Genomic DNA, 16,019 nt, shown 5'->3' on the forward strand with positions numbered 1-16,019 from the left:
CAGAAGGAACTCAGCCAGGCGCCACGGATAGGAAGGCTTTGTGACTGCAGATGTGCGAGAACCCACACCAGCCCTTCAGAGCAGGACGTCCGCCCCTTCCTTGGGAAGCCCTCTACGCACGGTGACGGTGCGCTCTTTCCCCATTTTACAAGTGGGGGCACCTGGTCTGGAGGAGGCTAGGGCCTGGCGGGGAGTGATCACCAGACTGTACTTTCCAGCGGCCTTTGCTTATGCAGGTGGGACAAGGAGCGTACGTGGACGCCGGCGTCTCGCGCCCTCCCATCGGGCAGCAGGCTCTTGGCCCGTCCACATGAATGGCGAAGCCAGAACCGCCCGGCTGAGCAGAGTCGGGGGCACGGCCACACCCCCACTTACTACAGTGCTAGCTCGAGCTGCCCGCAAGCCAGAGGACCCATTGTTAGCATCTATTTCCACTAGCCGCCCTAAGCGACAGTGGGGACCGAAGCGCCGAGCCGGACCTGCGGGTCGCTGGGGAGGGGGCTGGCGGGGCGCAGGGCCTGAGGAGCGCGGGGCGGGGCGCGCCGGGCAGGGCGGGCCGGGCGCCTCCCTGCGCGAGGAAGTGCCGGCCCCGCGCTTTGGGGAAGTGCGGCCGAGGCGCCTGCGCACTGCGCCCTGCGCCCCCTCCCCGACGATCGGGCCGGACCTCGCGGCGCGCGGGCCCTGCGGCGGCGGCGCGGGCGGCTCGAGAGCGCGGCCGGTGAGTGTGCGCGCGCGCGGGGACGAGGACGGCGGCCCTGCCCCTGCGGGCCCGGGGCCCAGGGCCGTGCGGGGCGGGAGCCTCGGGAGCTGGCTCCGGGACCCGCACCCAAGGACTCCCGCCGCGGGGTCCACGTGGACCCTGGGCCGCGGCGGGACTGAGCGCGCCCCCCGCCCGCACGTGGGGGAGGGGGCACTGCAACCGGTTCCCCTTTTCTGCAGCTCAGCCTGGGGAAGTGATTGCTCAAAGGGGGGCCGGAAGAACCCAGGTTTCCGCGTCTCCCGCCCCCCTCAGCCTGGCGGGGAGGGGCCGAGGCGGGACACCCCATCCGCCCCCGCCCCGCTGGATCTGGCCGCCTCCGAGCCCTGGAGTCGCAGGGGAGGCGCTGCGCCCCGGCCCCAGCCGATCGGGCCCGGCGCTGGACGCCCTCCGGAGCGCCGCAGGAGAACCTCCTGCCGTCTGACTCGAGTCCCTGCTGCTGCAGCGCACGCCCCTTCGACAGGGAGGGTGGGGCCCAGAGCGAGTGTGGCCCCTCCGCCCCCTCTCGCCATCGGGTCGCTGGTGAGTGGGGCGCCACGGCGAGTACCTGGAGGTAGGACTGGGGATGTCAGAGACTGGGGGAAGGTGCCCCTGCTGCAGGAGACGGGCTCCTCGGGGCCAAACCCTGCCCGCAGAGAGCAGTGAGGCGCCCCAGCCATTGGCGAAGGTTACTGGGGTTCAGGAAACTGACCTGCCTTGCTGGCACCATGCTGAGGCTCCTCTACCAGCCAGATGGGGGGGCAGCGGATAGAAAAGGTAGTGACTAGGGTAAGAGGAAGGAGCAGAGTCGCTCTGTCAAACCCCTCCAAAGGTTATGACATTTTTTTCTGGGATTGTCACGTTTTCTTATTCTTTTTTTGGACTGGGTAGGCTCTGGGACGTTCTTTTTCCTTCTGTGGAGCAGAGCAGCAGCCGCTCCCGAGGGAACCTCTGTCCCCAGAGGCCAGACTTGCTGCCTGTCCGGCCTCTCCTGTCCCAGACTGGGGGTCCAGAGCTTGGAGAGGTTGGGGGAGGATTAAGAAGTCCCCTCCCAAATGCCAGGATGAGGGACAGGAATCCTAGTCAGACCCTATACCTCCCCCAGGAAAGAGCAGGCGCCCTGGGGACACATAAGGGGGGGGGAGGGCAGCCAGCCTGAAAAGGGTGCAGGGCGTCAGGTCCAGAGATAGGCAACCAGGTCCAGGCTCTGTAACCCAGACAGAAGGGACTGGTGACCCCTCTGCCCCACACCTGGCCCCAGACACCCGGGCTGCTCTGCACCCTCAGTCAGGCTCCCTCTGCCAATTTAGAGCTGAGTTGGACATGGTGGGGGAACGGGCCTGGGGCCCTGCCCCCACTTACTGGGTGGTGGTGCAGGGAGGAAGGGCAGCTCTGCTGGGGAAGTCGCAGTGCCTCTGGGGTACAGCTAGCAGACCTCAGAGGCTGCCACACCCCTTCCTTTCCCTAGAAACTTGAGCCCTGAGGGAAAGGCTGTAAGGCTGCTTCCCGCCTCTTGCTGCGACCCCCCCATGGTCTCAAGGAGCGGCAGGCAGGTGGTGAGGAGCGTAGGTCCCGGGGACCCTGCACTTTGCCTCAGCTTCGGGTCAGGGCAGGGGCCTCTGGGTGCCCAGGCCCTGGGGACAAGGGTGCCCTAAGTGTGCATTATCTGGGTGCTGTCACCTCTGAGCACTGCTCACCCTCCTGGCTTGAGCACGGAGACCCCAGAGGCCAACACGGGCCAGACAGGATTAAAAGGCCACAAGCTGAGAGATGAGAAAATAAAGTGAAACCAAGTCGAGAGCTTCCAGGCCAGGACGGGCCGCGTGGCAGACGTGTGTGTGTGTGTGGGTGTGTGTGGGTGTGTGTGGCGGGGTGGGGGGTGCGCTCACCAGGGCCGAGGTGGGCACAGGCAGGGGCGGTGGTTGGGAGGCGTTCAAAACTGCCTCCAGGGCGCTGATTGGCCGCCGGCGCCGGCGCCCGCGGACGCCGGGATCCTCCATCGGCTTCGCAGGGGGCACGCGGGGTCGGCTCACCCGGCTCGTGCCTCCAGCGCCCCCTCGCGCCTCCAGCGCAGAAGGTGCGACGCCGACGCCGCCGGGACGCGCCCACCCCTCTTCTGCCCCAGAGACCCCGCAGCTCCTACCCGGGAGCAGGACGCCCCCGCCCACTGCCGCCCCCGCTTTCCCGGCTGGCGTGGCGCGCCCGCTCTGTGGCGAGGCCGCAGCGGTTTCCGCAGCCTGATGGGGGAGGGGAGACCGGGTCGGTAGGCTGGGGGCAGGGGGCACCAGGGACCACATCTAGGACGGAGGAGCTATGGGTCCCCAGGAGACTCGTAGCCCTCCTCGCCCGTGTGCCACCACCCACCTCCCCGCACCCTCAAGAAAGCCCTGCCCCTTGTCCCACTCAAATCCTCCATGCTTCAGGCCTGTGTGGCCTACAAGCAGCTCTGGACTTGTGGGAAGCGGCCCTGCCCAAAGCCCCCCACACCCACAGAAAGCCCAGGATGGAGCGAGCTGGGATGGGGGTTCTGAGTGTCCAGCCACCACCCGGATAGCCCCAGACTCTTGGGGCCCTCAGCCCCCTTGGGAGGGGCTAGGAGCCGGAAACCAAGAAAGAGGAACCAGGCTTCCGGCTTCCCAAGGACCAGGCAGATGGGGGTGTCCTGGAACCTCCTGTGCAGAGCTGGGCAGGCCTCCCACCTCATGGCCCTGCACCCCTTCTAGCTGTACTGGAGGCTGGGTGGGGAGCAGACCCCGCCGCGGTATGGATGAGGAGGGTGAGACTCTTGGGGACCTCCCCAGGGGGCACACAGGGGCTGGGGTCTCAGGTTCTCTGAGCACCTCGGCCTCTCTTCTCAAACCCCCAGGCTGTGGTAAGGGTCCCAGAGCCGGCACCATGGAGCCCGGGCAACCTGCACCCACCCATGCCCACCCCGCATGAGGCTGGGAACCAGGTGCGCCTCTGCCCCCGGGGGACTGGGTGAACAACCAGGAGTTGAGAGGCCCTCCAACACCCAGGCGGCAGCTGCCGGCAGTGGGCAGTGGGAGAGGTCGGTGGCCCTGTGCTTCCAGCCGTGGCTGAGGTGCCCCATCTTCCCCTAGCACACAGGGCCAGAGGAGGCGGACCAGCCCCCCTCAATGTCCAGTCATGATGTTGCCCCCCCGGCTGCCCCCAGCCGCAACCCCTGCTGCTTGTGGTGGTGTTGCTGCTGCAGCTGCTCCCGGTACGTGGGGCCTGGGGTACACAGTGCACCTGAGGGGCGGACGGGTGAGCTGAACAGATGTAGGACCCAAGGTCCTGCTTCCCAGACCCTCAGGGGGCTTCAGAGGTGTCACCAGCAGGCAGGACGCCCCGGCACCCACAGCACTCATCCAGTGGTGGCCAGTGCCCAGGCCCCTCTGCATGTGCACAGCCCCTCGTCCCTTTGCTCAGCACATGCTCACTGACGCTGCTGTGAGCCAGCCCTGCTGGCCCCAAGGGCTCTACAGACTAAGGTGGAGGGGCGCTGAGCAGAGGCCTGGCCCTGGGGGTGACAGGGACAAGCTTCCGGAGCAACCGGCTGGCAGGGGCATGGGGCTTTCCAGTGGTACCAAGGTCTTCCATGGAAAGCTGCTGTTTGCGGGCCTGGCCCAGCTAAGGCTCCAGCCCTTGGCTGTTGAGTGGGCAGTGCTGTGGGAACCAAAGGGGGACACCTGACCAGTGTGTGACCGAGGCCTGAGCCCAGAGCCAAGATGGGAGGAGGTGGCCCGGGATGGGAGAGGAGCAGTGAGGCCTGAGAGTTTGACCGTGGGGACCAAGGGCGGAGTTGGAGTCCAGCAGGCAGGAGGGGGATGGGACCAGGCTCTGTCTGGACCCCCGGGGTTTGAGGTGTCTGTTGCAGGTTCGGAGTTGGGAGGTAGAGGAGGGAAGACAGTCCCCTAGAGCAGCGGTCCCCAACCTTTCTGGCACCAAGGACCGGTGCTCCCATAAGAAGGAACGCCTGATGGTCTGCCGTGGAGCTGAGACGGTGATGCTAGCTCTGGGGAGCGGCTGCACATTCAGATGAAGCTTCACTCGCTGCTCAGCTGCTGTGCGGCCCAGTTCCTAACAGGAACTGGGGTTGGGGACCCCTGCCCTAGGGAGCGTCGGGAGCCAGATTCTTGGGCGGGGGCTTTCCCATGCCATCAGTGGGCCTCTAGGAGCAGGGGCTCAAAGTGGCAGGGGGACAGGGGTACCAGGAGCCAGGAAAAGGCCCACAGGTGAGAAAACAGTGAAGGTCCAGGGTGGGCGGGGCCGGAGGGCGGGAGGCTGCCACCTGCAGTGGGCTCGCACAGTGCTGAGAGCCCTGGGCTCGTGTCCACACGCGCGCCTGCGTGTGTGTGTGTGTGTGGAGAAGGCTGGTGCCACCTGTCCCTGTGCCATCAGGAATGAAGAGCGGCGGCGAGCGTGGCGGGCCTCCGGGGAGAGCAAGCTGCAGCCCCTCCCCAGCTGCGAAGTGTGGTGAGTCCCGGGCCGCGCATGCGCGCCTGCCCCTGAGGCGGGGCGGGGGGCGGGGCAGAGGGGCTGGTGCGTGAACTGGCGCGTGCCCACAGCAGCACACCGAGCCCCGAGGAGGTGCAGGGCTGGGCGCAGTCCTTCGACAAGCTGATGCACAGCCCGGCCGGCCGCAGCGCGTTCCGCGAGTTTCTGCGCACGGAGTACAGCGAGGAGAACATGCTCTTCTGGCTGGCCTGCGAGGAGCTCAAGGCCGAGGCCGACCAGCACGCGGTGGACGAGAAGGCTCGGCTCATCTACGAGGACTACGTGTCCATCCTGTCTCCCAAGGAGGTGCGCCGCTGCGGGGGCGCGGGGGTAGGGGGTTGCCCGCGGACCCTGACCGCGCGCCTGTCCCGCAGGTGAGCCTGGACTCCCGCATCCGGGAAGGCATCAACAAGAAGATGCAGGAGCCCTCCGCGCACACGTTCGACGACGCGCAGCTGCAGATCTACACGCTCATGCACCGGGACCCTTACCCCCGCTTCCTCGGCTCTCCTGCCTACCGCGCCCTGCTGCTCCGAGGGGCCCCCCAATCCTCCCACGAGGCCTAGGCTGCCTGCTGCAGCACAGACAGGCCCCGACCTGTGAGCAGACTCGGTGGCCCTCACCCGAGGGCAGCAGCAGGTGTCCGGCACACTGGATCCAGCACCGGTGCAGCCCCCGACGGGAGGCCAGTGCCCCCAAGGTCCGGGAAAGAGGCAGGTGTGAGGGCCTTGGGGTCAAGCGGCCCTTCCCACACCAGCCCCTGCTGGCCAGCCTGTGCTCCTGCCTGGTCAGAGAAGGGACCTCCCAGGAAGCATCTTGGACTCACTCACCTCACTAGGCCCCCCTCCCAGGCGGTGGGGGTCCTCAGGACTGCCTTTGGTGGGAATAGAACCTCTGTACTGTCTAGTTTTGTGTTTTGGAGAGACCCTCCAACTCACGCTGTCTGCGCCCCGGAATCAGACCCAGAACCTCAGAACGAGGTTCGAGGTGACGGGACCCAGTTTCTTATCTTTATTTTAACTTTAAACCTGGAAATGTGTCCTCAGTATTTTATCAAAAAAAGAAAAACTGTCTTCATATTTATCTCCATTCCTCCTTCCCACAAAATAGGATGTCTTATTACTGAAGATATTTTTAAACCAAAAGTCTCCTCTTTTTCCACATTTGGGAGAGATTAGAGGATCAGGAATTGTCTCAGACTCAACGAAGGGTAGCAGCCCCGCTCTGAGAGGAAACCTGGCTCGTGAGTCGCGCCCCAATCCCCACCACCCTTCAGTGAGGACGTGGGCCAGGGTGCTATGCCCCGGGTAGGTGTGACCCCCCACGGCGCCTCGCCGAGGCTGGTGATACAGCGAGCAGCACTGCCCAGGCCTGAGGTGGGCAGGAGCCCCTGGTGCAGCAAAGGTCATCCCTGAGGACTAGCCGGCTGGGGCCAGACACTAATGGGGTGACCTCCCCGAGGGTCCACTGTCCCTCAGGCCACATGAGGCAAGTGCTTGCCGTCCTATCTGAATTTCTGGGAGACAAAGCGATTCGATGCTGCAACCGGTCCGTGGTACACTACCACCCATGCTGCCTCCCCAGGGCAGACGTGGGGTGAGGGCCAGCCATCACCGAGTGCTGTGGGACCCAGGTTCCGCCCTGGGCCCTGGGCAGCAGTGCCTGGGAGGGAGACCTTAGGTGAGCTGCCTGAGGCTCCTCCCTCCAGCACTGCTCCACTGGGGGCCTACCCAAGTGTCACCTGACCTCAGGAAGGAGAGTTGTCCCCAGTGATTGGGGGGGGGGGACGACCCAGTTCAAAGCCCCAGCCTGTGCATGGCCCACCACGACCAAAGGCCAAGGAAAGCACAGTGGCAAAAAAGAAACATTTAATACTTTGGGGGACGGGGGAAGGGTGCACTGCAGGAGCAGGGCTGGGCAGGGCACCCTGCCTTCTGGGGGAGGCGGGCAGGCACAGGGGCGTCTCCAGAGAGGCGGTGTCTGGGCAGGACTTGAGGAGGGCGGCGGCCAGCGCTGGCCAGGGACCACGGCTGCAGGCACGTCTGCGCGAGGACTCAGCAGAACTGCGAGGAGTGGGGTGCGGGGTCCGACCATGTGGCCCCCATGCCCCCCCACAGGGCTGGGGGCTCCACCACTGGTTGCAAAGCTCCCAGGGGGCTGGCTGGGCAGGGCTGCTCCGCAGCTCACACCACACAGACCCCGCACTGTGGAGACACCCGCTTCAGAGAGCGGGACTGGGGTGGCCTGGGTGCGCCCACCTACCTTCCAGCGGTTCCCACACTCGTTGCAGACCACGAACGTGGTCATGGGCTCGTCAGAGCTGCGGGTCTGCACCTGTGGGAGGTGTGGTAAGGGCGCAACCCGGGGAGCCCCAGCAACCCCGACCTTCCAGCTGCCCGACCGCTCCCCCCTCATCAGGCCCCATGTCTCATGGGTCTGAGTGTGGCCCCGCAGCCAGCGCCAGGTGGCACACCACACCCTCTCACCTGCCAGTAACAACTCCTGGGGGCCCCTCCACGCTAGGCCGGCCAGTTCCCCCAGCTCTGGCATCCCACGGCCAGCGGGACCCAGCCCCGAGATGCTGCTCACTGGGCACCAGTGGCAGGCGCTGCCCCGACGCGGTCCCGGGCGTCTGCCAGGCCACGCACCTGCGTGTAGGTGCAGTTCTTCTTCCTGCACTTCCCGCAGGTGAACAAGTCTGTCTGCGTGCCGCCCGTGCGCGCCATCTGGTGCTCGCGGATGGCCTCCTTGGTCATGGCCTTGCGGATCTCCTTCAGCTCGTCGCTGGCCATCTCCTGCAGCGAGGCATGCTCAGTGCGCAGGCCCGGGCGGGGCGGGGCAGAGCGGGACACCCTGCCCCTCCCGCGGGGCTCACCTCCGACGTCATCACGGCGATCTGCTGCGGCGTTATGGAGCCGCACAGCACCTTCCGCCGCAGGCCGGGGTTCTTGGCGTCCTTGAGATTGGAGATGCGGCTCCGCACCCGGTTCTTGTACTTCATGTCCGTGTTCCCCACGTCGCGGAAGATGCGTGCGGGCGTTTAAGGAGCCATCGGTAGCCACTCCCTCCGCCCACCGTGCCGCCCGAGGGCCTCCCCCCGGGCTGTGCCGACTGACTCCGGCCAGCTGAGGAGCCCCTGGCCAGGTCCCCCAGTGGACCTACTGCCAGCTGAGGTCCAGCGGCAGGCTTGGGGTCCCAGGAACCCAGGCCCCACCGGCAGGCCCAGAGAGGGCCCCCCCCCCTGGTTAAGAGGGGAAGCTCACCCCTGGCCCAACCGCCTGGTGAAGGCACCAGCACAATGGCCACAGGGCAGCTGGCCCAGCCACCCGTGAGCCCACCAGAAGCCCCAGCCCCAGCACCCACACAAAGGATATATTCCTCAATCTGGGCCGAGAGGTGCTCGCAGTCTGCATCGATGGCCATGTGGTCACCTGAAAGGGACAGGCCTGGACTAGCCCCCATGTAGGCTCCATCCTCCAGCCCCGACCCACCCAGTGCCCCACAGCAAAGTCCAGGATCCAGGCGCTCTGGTGTCCCCAAAGCCCCCTGAGCCCACCAGGGGTCAGCAGCAATGGGCTGGGGGAGAGGCCAGCCCCAGGGCCTCTGACCTCAGGCCTCTGCGGGCGGGCAGCCCCGGGGGGCACTCACGGCCAGCCTGCAGTGCGGCCATCAGCATCTCCCGACACTTGCTGCGCACGGCATCGCAGGTGACTGGCGCTGGGGGAAACGTGGTCATTCTTGGGGTCAGTGTCCTGGGCAACTCTGGCCTCTTGCGGCTGGGGAGAGACAGGCCCGCTCAGGCCATGTGAATCCATCTGAAATGCTGGTCCTCAGAGAAGCCAATACATAGTCCATCTTCCCCAAATCCCACTGGCTCCACCCTAAGAGGGGCCAGAACCCCACCCACCATGATCCAGCCAAGCATGCCCCAGGACTCTGCCCCACTGGCCAGAGGCAGTGAGGCCTGCTGGGCAGTGTGTGCTCCCCAGACAGGGACACAATGGGGAACGTGTCCCCTCTGAGGGACCCCACCCATAGGACCACACCACCCAACAGCAGCTGCCAGGTCAGGCAGAGACAGATGGGGCTGAGTCACGCCATCCAGCATGGATGCCCTTCACAGGGCTGGGTAACCCCACCCCCAGGCTGCCTGACATCCAGCTGCACCCACCAGCCCTCCCCTCACGCCCCTGCATCTCATGACCCTGTGACACCCACGATGTCAGTAGACATGGCTTCCTAGAGGAAAAGCAGATGAGCCACTGGTGAGTCCAGAGGTCAGCCCTGCTGCCCCCGGAGGCCACTTCTGCCCAGGGGATCCAAGGCACAGCAGCCTCGGACACACGCGGCTACAGCCTGGGCACCCCCAGGGAGTGAGGGGCTGCTTGAAGGGACTGCAGCCTGAGCTGGCCACCAAGGAGCAGACCCAGGACAGAGGCCTGGAGCCAGGGGTCCCCACAGGTCCACCCAGGGTGTGCAGCAGCAGCTCTCAGCAGACAAGACATGACCTCGCCCCTCGGATGGCAGAGGCTACACACAAGCGTCCAAAGGAACTCTGGAAGGGAAGCTTCCAGAAAGAGCCCGACTGGACCAGGCGTGGCTCCCTGGGAAGAGTCCCCTCCAAGGGGCTGGAAGGGCCCCGCTGTTTGTGTGGTCTCGGCCCGCCTAGGGCACAGACGTCAGCACCCTCACGCAGGCCGAGCAGGGCCCGGGCGGCGGAGGGCGTGCGCTGCGGTCCAGGTGTGCTACCTGGGATCGCCGGCCTCGGAGGCCTCCTTGGAGGACGATGTGGGCAGAGGCCCGCCCCTCCGGCGCTCCCGGGCTTTGGCGTCCGAAGCATCTGCAGGTTCACACAAAGGGAGGCTGGCTAGGGGAAAGCAGCCCCAGGGCAGGGGTGGCTTCAGCCTCCCAAGGCCCAGGCCAGCCGCTGGGTCTTCCCGCTGAGAACCCATGCAGGCCCTCCCTCCCAGCCTCAGAAGGTCCTGAAACGGCCTCCACACCCCTTTCCCATACATGGCTCCACTCAAGCAGGCTGCCTGTGGGTCTTTCTGGGGTCCCCTCACTGCCGGTCCTGGCACAGCGAGCTGCCATCCACCCAGGATGATCCTGAAATACGAACACCTCCCCCAGTGACAACCTCCAGTAAAGAAAGCATCTGAACTTGGACAGAGGCAGGTCACCCCAGGCAGGTAGGACATGACCATTCCCCAAAAGGCACCAGAGTGAGTCACTGTCCACTAAGCATGTCCCCCCAAAGGCTCCCAAAGCCCAGGTCTGTGCTGGGAACCTTCCCACATGCCATCAGAATAAACACACTTGTCCCACGTGTGGCCCTGGAGGGAGGCCCAGGACACACAGCTGCATCTTGCAAGGGTTTGGACAGAGCTCAGGAGAGGCTGGGAAGGGCGGGGGCCTCAGGGTCCAGAGATGGCTGTGTCTGCGGCCCCCAATCACTGCGCTGTCCCCAGGAAGAGACTGTGCCTGTCCCCTCCAGGAGTAACAGCCCCTCCACGCCTTCCTTTTCCTCTCCCTTCTCCCCTACCCACCCCCACCCCCTCACTGCCCTTGCTGCCCTGACACCCTTCTGTGGAGCCCTCCTGCCCTGCTCAGGTTCCCAGCTCGCAGGTCTCCCCTCCCCTGGCTCTGCACAGACGCCCCTCCCTCTCAGCCAAGTCCCTGCTTCCAGGACCCGGGTCTGTCTGGCCCCATTCCCAGGTGGCCCTACACAGCACCGGCCAACAAGAGGCTGACGCTTCTTGGGGGCCCCTCGCCCCACGCTCGGCCAGTCAGGGATGCCGGACACGCACCCAGGAGCTTCTTCCAGGACTTGATGAGCGACTTGGCCAGGGCGATGACGTCCTCGTCGGAGCTGTGCTTCCGCAGGGCGTTGACAGACACGCCGACCCGGGTGGACTGCAGGGGGGGCGGCTGGGCTGGGGCGGCGACCGGACCCCACCCCCACGGGGCGGGACAGGAGGCCAGCAAGGGGGCCGAGTGCCCATGCGGGACTTGGGGGCCTCAGTGAAGGACAGGGTGGGTCGCCCTCGGATGCTCCTCTCGTCTCCAGCAACACCTAAGGGCTGGGCTGTCTCCTCAGGGAAGGTGTGTGCTGACCAAGGACAGGATGGGGACCAGGAAGCCATGCTAGGTGCCGAGGAGCTGTCCCTGGAGCTGCCCCGGGCAAGGGACATGCAGGGCCCTACCTGCAACAGGTGCAGCGTGACCGGCATGGCCTTCAGCTCCTGCAGCAGCTCCATGGCCCCCTCCTAGGAGAAGGGACACCTTCATAAACGACGTGGAGAGCCCAGGCGACAACCCCGCCTCCTACACACAAGTATGAGGGTCACAGGCAGTGATGATTTGGAGGTCCACCTGGGGTCGATGCCCAGGGAGAGTGGGAACGAGGAGGGAAGCGGCTGTATACGCAACCCTAGTATCACAGGTCATGTGACTTCTTGCCCCAAACCAGGATGACGGGAAAAGCCTTCCTTCCAGGGCCACAGTCAGGTGAGAAGTGGGGAGAAGGGCTGCCCACTCCCATCCCATCCCACGATGCCCAGGTGGATCGGGCAGCCTCTTCCCAAAGTGGCCCACCCACCAACTGAGAGGGGCTGACCAGGAGGAGCCCGTGTTCCCTGCTGAGCCCAAACCCTCAGGGCACCTCCCCTCACACCCATAGCAGCATCTCGCCCTGCCCGCCGGTCTCGCGGGGCTCGCCTTAGCCCTCCGCCGGCGAGCACCCCCGGCCTGGACTGCTGGAACCCACCACCGGTCTCCCTCTGCCGTCTCATCCGTTTCCTCGAAGCCCTCACACGAGGCCACGGGGGCCACCCCTCTCCACCTCCACTCCAGCACAGCTCGAGGGTGCCAAGCTGCGCGCCCTTTTGCACCTGCTGCTCCCACTGCCAGAGACACGACGCCCAGGATGTCCGAGCTGTGCCCGTCCTCCCTCCAGAGCTGTGCTCGCCCTGTACCTTCTCGGCAAGACCTCGCCCCCCCCTTCACGCTGAAACACGCCATTCTCCTCCCTGCTTTGCTTTCCTCCAGATACCTCACTTTTTAATGCGGTGTGTGTGTGTGTGTGTGTGTGTGTGTGTCTCCCGTGACAGAAAGGAGCAGAGATGATGCAACTCAGCCACCCAAGGCTGTGAGAGCCTCGTGTCCTGCAGCTCAGGTCGGGGGAGTACTTGACCTGCTCCCCCTCCCCCCCAATTAGGGTGGCATCTCTGTTCAGGCCGCAGCGCCCTTAGCAGGCCTTGCCCCTTAGGCTGTGCAGAGTCCAGCCCTGGGGTGACCTCCTCAGAGGGGAAAGATGGTCACCAGAGCCAAGGGCACAGTGCTTGCTCACTGATCATAGCCCTCGAGACGGAGCCAGAGGCTTTGTGAGGCCAGCTTTCCAGGGCTCTGGTCTCCAGAGGCGCAAACACAATTCTTGACCAGTCATCACCCCCACCCCGGCCCTGCGGGCCTCACAGACACAGGAACCAGGAGGCGCCTTTGCCAGCTCTCTCCCCACTCCACAGGAGCCCCACAACCCAGCCACCTGCCCAGTCCAGAGGTTTGCCAGCCACAGCTGCACCCCTCACTCTAACCTGGGGCTTCATGCTGTGCTCCCACCTGGCCCACCCAGCCTTGCATGGCCTCCAGGGCCCATCTCCGCCCCCACAGCATGGGGGGTCATGTTTTGTCCCCTTCCTGAGGGAAGTTCCTTCTGAAAAAAGGCTGGATTGTTCCCACAGCCTTGCTGTGCTGCCCACAGCCTCCCGGGGACTGCACGCAGCCAGGGGTGGGGGAAGCTGGCTGGGTCAGTGAGGGGGCCAACCCTGTCCCAGATCCAGTGTGGATCCCTGTCCAGAACTGGGGTCAGCAGGGACCCAGACTCAACCCTGCCCAACCCAAGGAGCCATCCCAAGCCACCAGTATAAGTGCACAGCCCAGGGTTGGCTGCTCAGACTTCAAAAGTATGTGACGGGCCACCGCTCAGCTGGCCCCAAAAGCTCATAGTCTGAGGGAAGAGAGGTCAGTGTGTATTGAGCCTCTTGGGGAGCCAGCCAGGACCACCCCCTACCCGCCAGAAGCCAGGTTTGCTTCTATGTGAGGTACGCAGTTGTGGAGGCCTCCAGGGGCTGGAACTGGAACCCCATCCGCCTGGCCCCTCGCAGAGACCACAGCGCAGTGACCACCAAAGGCTCACTAGCCCCTTGGCAGGCACACTGGCCAGGGCCCCAGGGCCGAGGCACGCCCAGGCCCGCTCCCCAAGCTCCTGGGGCTCTTCCCCAGGCGTCTGCGTATCTCCCCACTCCCCCGTTGCTGCTGGCTGAGTCCCAACTAAAGAGGGGAAAGAATTTATTACGGAAACCTGGTTCTGTGGGCAGGGGACACAGAGAAGGGACCTGACCACCAGGAAAGGGCTCTGGCCTGCTTGTGAAGAGGACGGGGAGGGCCGCCGCCCCAGGCAGGCAGAAGCAGGGGAGGCTGCGGCTACGGGGGAAAGCGGTCCGATCTCACCCTGCAAAGTCGCAGGCAGAGTGAGGCTGTGGGAGGCCTAAGGTGGGACACGGGCCTGGGGCGGCGGGACAGTGGGGGTGTTGTGTGGATGCCAGGCTGGGACAGAGGCAAGGGGACAGGCAGGCCGGCAAGAAAGGCCTGAACGGGCTGGGGCGTCTGCAAAGCCCGGAGAGGCGGGACGGAGGGAGGTCTCCGCTGCCCCCGCGCTCAGAGAGGGTCTGGAGTGAGGGGGCAGGGAAGGGGGCGGATCCCAAGGCTGCAGGGTCTCAGCCTGGCAGTTGGAGTCTGAGTCCAGAGCGGGTGGCTGCCGGGAAAAGGTCCAGGCCGGATCGCGGCCTCTGCGGTGGTGCGGGGGTGGAGGGCAGGGCTGGCCCAGGGCAGGGGTCTCGGCCACCAGAGGGATCTCCCACTGTCCTGGGAGTTTCTGCCCGGGAGGGGTCTCGTCCTGCCCCTCGAGTGGTCTCCCCGGCCCTGACGGGGGCTCGGCGGCTCGGCGGGGGCTCGGCGGGGCGGGGGTCCCGGGGTCCTGGCGGCCCGCGCCCCTCACCGCGCTCTTCTTGGTCACCATCTTGTCCAGCCTCCGGGCGATCCGCGCAATCTCCTCCTCCTGGCCCATCACCACCTCACGGGCAGCGCCCCCAGCGCCCACCGCGCCAGCCTCAGCCTCCCGGCCCGCACGCCGGCCCCGGCCGTCGCCGCCTCCCGCACCCGCCGCAGCCGACGCAGCCCTGCCGCGGGGCGGGAGACCCTCCGTTCAAACCCCCGGCCCCCGCGCCCGCCGCGCTGCGCCCTGGGACACGTAGTTCCCGCGCGCCTCGCCTCGCGCGCTCCCTCAGGGCCCTGGACCACAACTCCCAGAAGCCACATGGGCGCGCGCGGCTTCTTGGGAGTTGTAGTCCCGACGCGGGCCGTCGCCGGGGGCCTATGGCACCGAAGGACTCGCAGTCCCACAATCCCCGGCGCGGCCCGGACGGCCCGGGCAGGGTTGTGGAGTCAGGACGGGCGTGCTGGCTGCGGCGTGGATCGCGGGTCTTCCCTTCCGATTCTCCGCCCTGGAGCGGCCAGGGGGTTCGTCCGCGCGGGCCCGGAAAGGCCCCTTCGAGTGCGTCCCATCTCTCCACCTTGAGCCCTCCTCCAACACCTTCGGCCGTCGCGGGGCGGCCGGACCCTGATTCCCGTGCCCTGGAGCCGAGGCGTGCGGGCGACGCCCTGCGCGCTCTGGCCAGGATTGGGGCCTCAGGCCTCGGGTGGAGCTCCTGGAGGTGGGAGGCAGCAGGAGCCGGATGCGGATTCCGGAAGCGGCCGGGGCTGGGCTTACAAAGGTGCCGGGGGACTCCGAGTGGCTGCAAGGCCAAGGCCCCTGCCTCCGGAGCCAGCTTCTGGTGCGAGTCCCGGCTGTCACTTGGAACAAATCATTGACCGCTCTGTGCCTCAGCCTCCCGTATGTGAAATGGGGATGTTGGTAGTGGAACCTCACAGGGCTGCTGTCAACGCGGTGCGAGCTGAGGGCAGGGGACAGACTGACCCTGGGAGGGCTGAGGAAGGGAGGAGCAGGGGCAGTGTACTACCCGCTCGGCGACACAGATGCGGGGTGGTTTGCTGGAGGGAAACAGTAGAGGCCAGAGGACCGATGTTGAGTGTTGTTGACCCCACAGTCACTGAAACTCAAGCCAAGTAACAGGCCAGGTGGAAGATGGGTGTCCAGATGACCTGGGCTGACCATGCCTTGGACTCAGTGGCATTAGACATGACTGAGCTTCCCGGAAGCCAAAATGAAAAGGGAAACATGGCAGGTTATGAGATTCCTTAGTAATTAGGAAGAAAAAGCATAGAATCCCTCGTAGAAAGCAAAGATTTTCCAGGACAGAGGCCCTGGGGCAGGTGGACACAGCACCTTTAGGTCATAGACAAGCTCTGACCTTGCCCCCCACCAAGAGGCTGGGCCACATCCCTGAGCCTAGCCCAGCGAGTCCTCATGGCCAGAATCTCCGGGTAAGGGAGTGTGTGCAGCCTGTGAGGGTCCAGTCACACCAGGGTCACTAGGGAGGCTGGACTTGCACACCCTTCAACCCCTGTAACAGGCCACTGGCTAGAGTCCTGTGAAACGGCAACCAGCAGGGACTCCAGAGAACTCGGCCTCCCACCCAGATCAGGCTGCAAGGGCTTCAAAACTGGCTCCCCACCCCCACCACCCACAGGGAGGTATCCATGGAGGCTGCCCAGCCAGGCCCCCTGACGGACAAGGTTAAGCTGATTCAAGGATGGTTCATGCTGG

At 65.6% G+C, this 16,019-nt stretch overlaps 2 protein-coding genes across 8 annotated transcripts; one reads left to right on the plus strand and one right to left on the minus strand.

Moving 5' to 3' along the window:
• The first annotated feature begins 1,153 nt into the window (after window positions 1–1,153).
• RGS19 (regulator of G protein signaling 19) lies at window positions 1,154–6,381 on the plus strand. 7 transcript variants are annotated; one of them, XM_016146764.2, is made up of 7 exons: window positions 1,193–1,770; window positions 2,204–2,292; window positions 3,603–3,689; window positions 3,838–3,959; window positions 5,141–5,215; window positions 5,308–5,542; window positions 5,611–6,381. In XM_016146764.2, exons 1-7 carry the CDS (start codon window positions 1,572–1,574, stop codon window positions 5,800–5,802), a joined length of 999 nt encoding a protein of 332 aa, XP_016002250.2. In that variant the 5' UTR covers window positions 1,193–1,571; the 3' UTR covers window positions 5,803–6,381. The 7 variants fall into 7 exon arrangements, with proteins under 7 accessions (XP_016002241.1, XP_016002211.1, XP_016002231.1 ...); XM_016146725.2 differs by lacking the exon at window positions 2,204–2,292 and having other exon boundaries at window positions 1,174–1,279; XM_016146735.2 differs by lacking the exon at window positions 2,204–2,292 and having other exon boundaries at window positions 1,185–1,310.
• Window positions 6,382–7,082: 701 nt separating this feature from the next.
• Window positions 7,083–14,481, minus strand: TCEA2 (transcription elongation factor A2). Its single transcript, XM_016146692.2, has 10 exons — window positions 14,292–14,481; window positions 11,440–11,502; window positions 11,044–11,149; window positions 9,986–10,076; window positions 8,885–9,012; window positions 8,611–8,667; window positions 8,112–8,266; window positions 7,885–8,031; window positions 7,499–7,570; window positions 7,083–7,299 (listed from the first exon to the last, which is right to left on the minus strand). Exons 1-10 carry the CDS (start codon window positions 14,358–14,360, stop codon window positions 7,291–7,293), a joined length of 897 nt encoding a protein of 298 aa, XP_016002178.1. The 5' UTR covers window positions 14,361–14,481; the 3' UTR covers window positions 7,083–7,290.
• Window positions 14,482–16,019: the final 1,538 nt, after the last annotated feature.

The sequence above is a fragment of the Rousettus aegyptiacus genome, unplaced genomic scaffold (genome assembly GCF_014176215.1).
Source record: "Rousettus aegyptiacus isolate mRouAeg1 unplaced genomic scaffold, mRouAeg1.p scaffold_m13_p_12, whole genome shotgun sequence".
In the NCBI taxonomy this organism is placed as follows: Eukaryota; Metazoa; Chordata; class Mammalia; order Chiroptera; family Pteropodidae; genus Rousettus; species Rousettus aegyptiacus.

Bases quoted from the DNA above. Each gene is read 5' to 3' on its own strand.
- RGS19 (XM_016146764.2), top strand. From the start codon at position 1,572: ATGACATTTTTTTCTGGGATTGTCACGTTTTCTTATTCTTTTTTTGGA. The intron at 1,771-2,203 runs GATTAAGAAGTC...TTCCTTTCCCTA, and splicing joins GCTTGGAGAGGTTGGGGGAG to GAAACTTGAGCCCTGAGGGA. The intron at 3,690-3,837 runs GTGCGCCTCTGC...ATCTTCCCCTAG, and splicing joins CGCATGAGGCTGGGAACCAG to CACACAGGGCCAGAGGAGGC.
- TCEA2 (XM_016146692.2), bottom strand. From the start codon at position 14,360: ATGGGCCAGGAGGAGGAGATTGCGCGGATCGCCCGGAGGCTGGACAAG. The intron at 11,150-11,439 runs GTAGGGCCCTGC...CCCCCCCTGCAG, and splicing joins TCACGCTGCACCTGTTGCAG to TCCACCCGGGTCGGCGTGTC. The intron at 8,267-8,610 runs ATATCCTTTGTG...AAACGCCCGCAC, and splicing joins CTCGGCCCAGATTGAGGAAT to GCATCTTCCGCGACGTGGGG.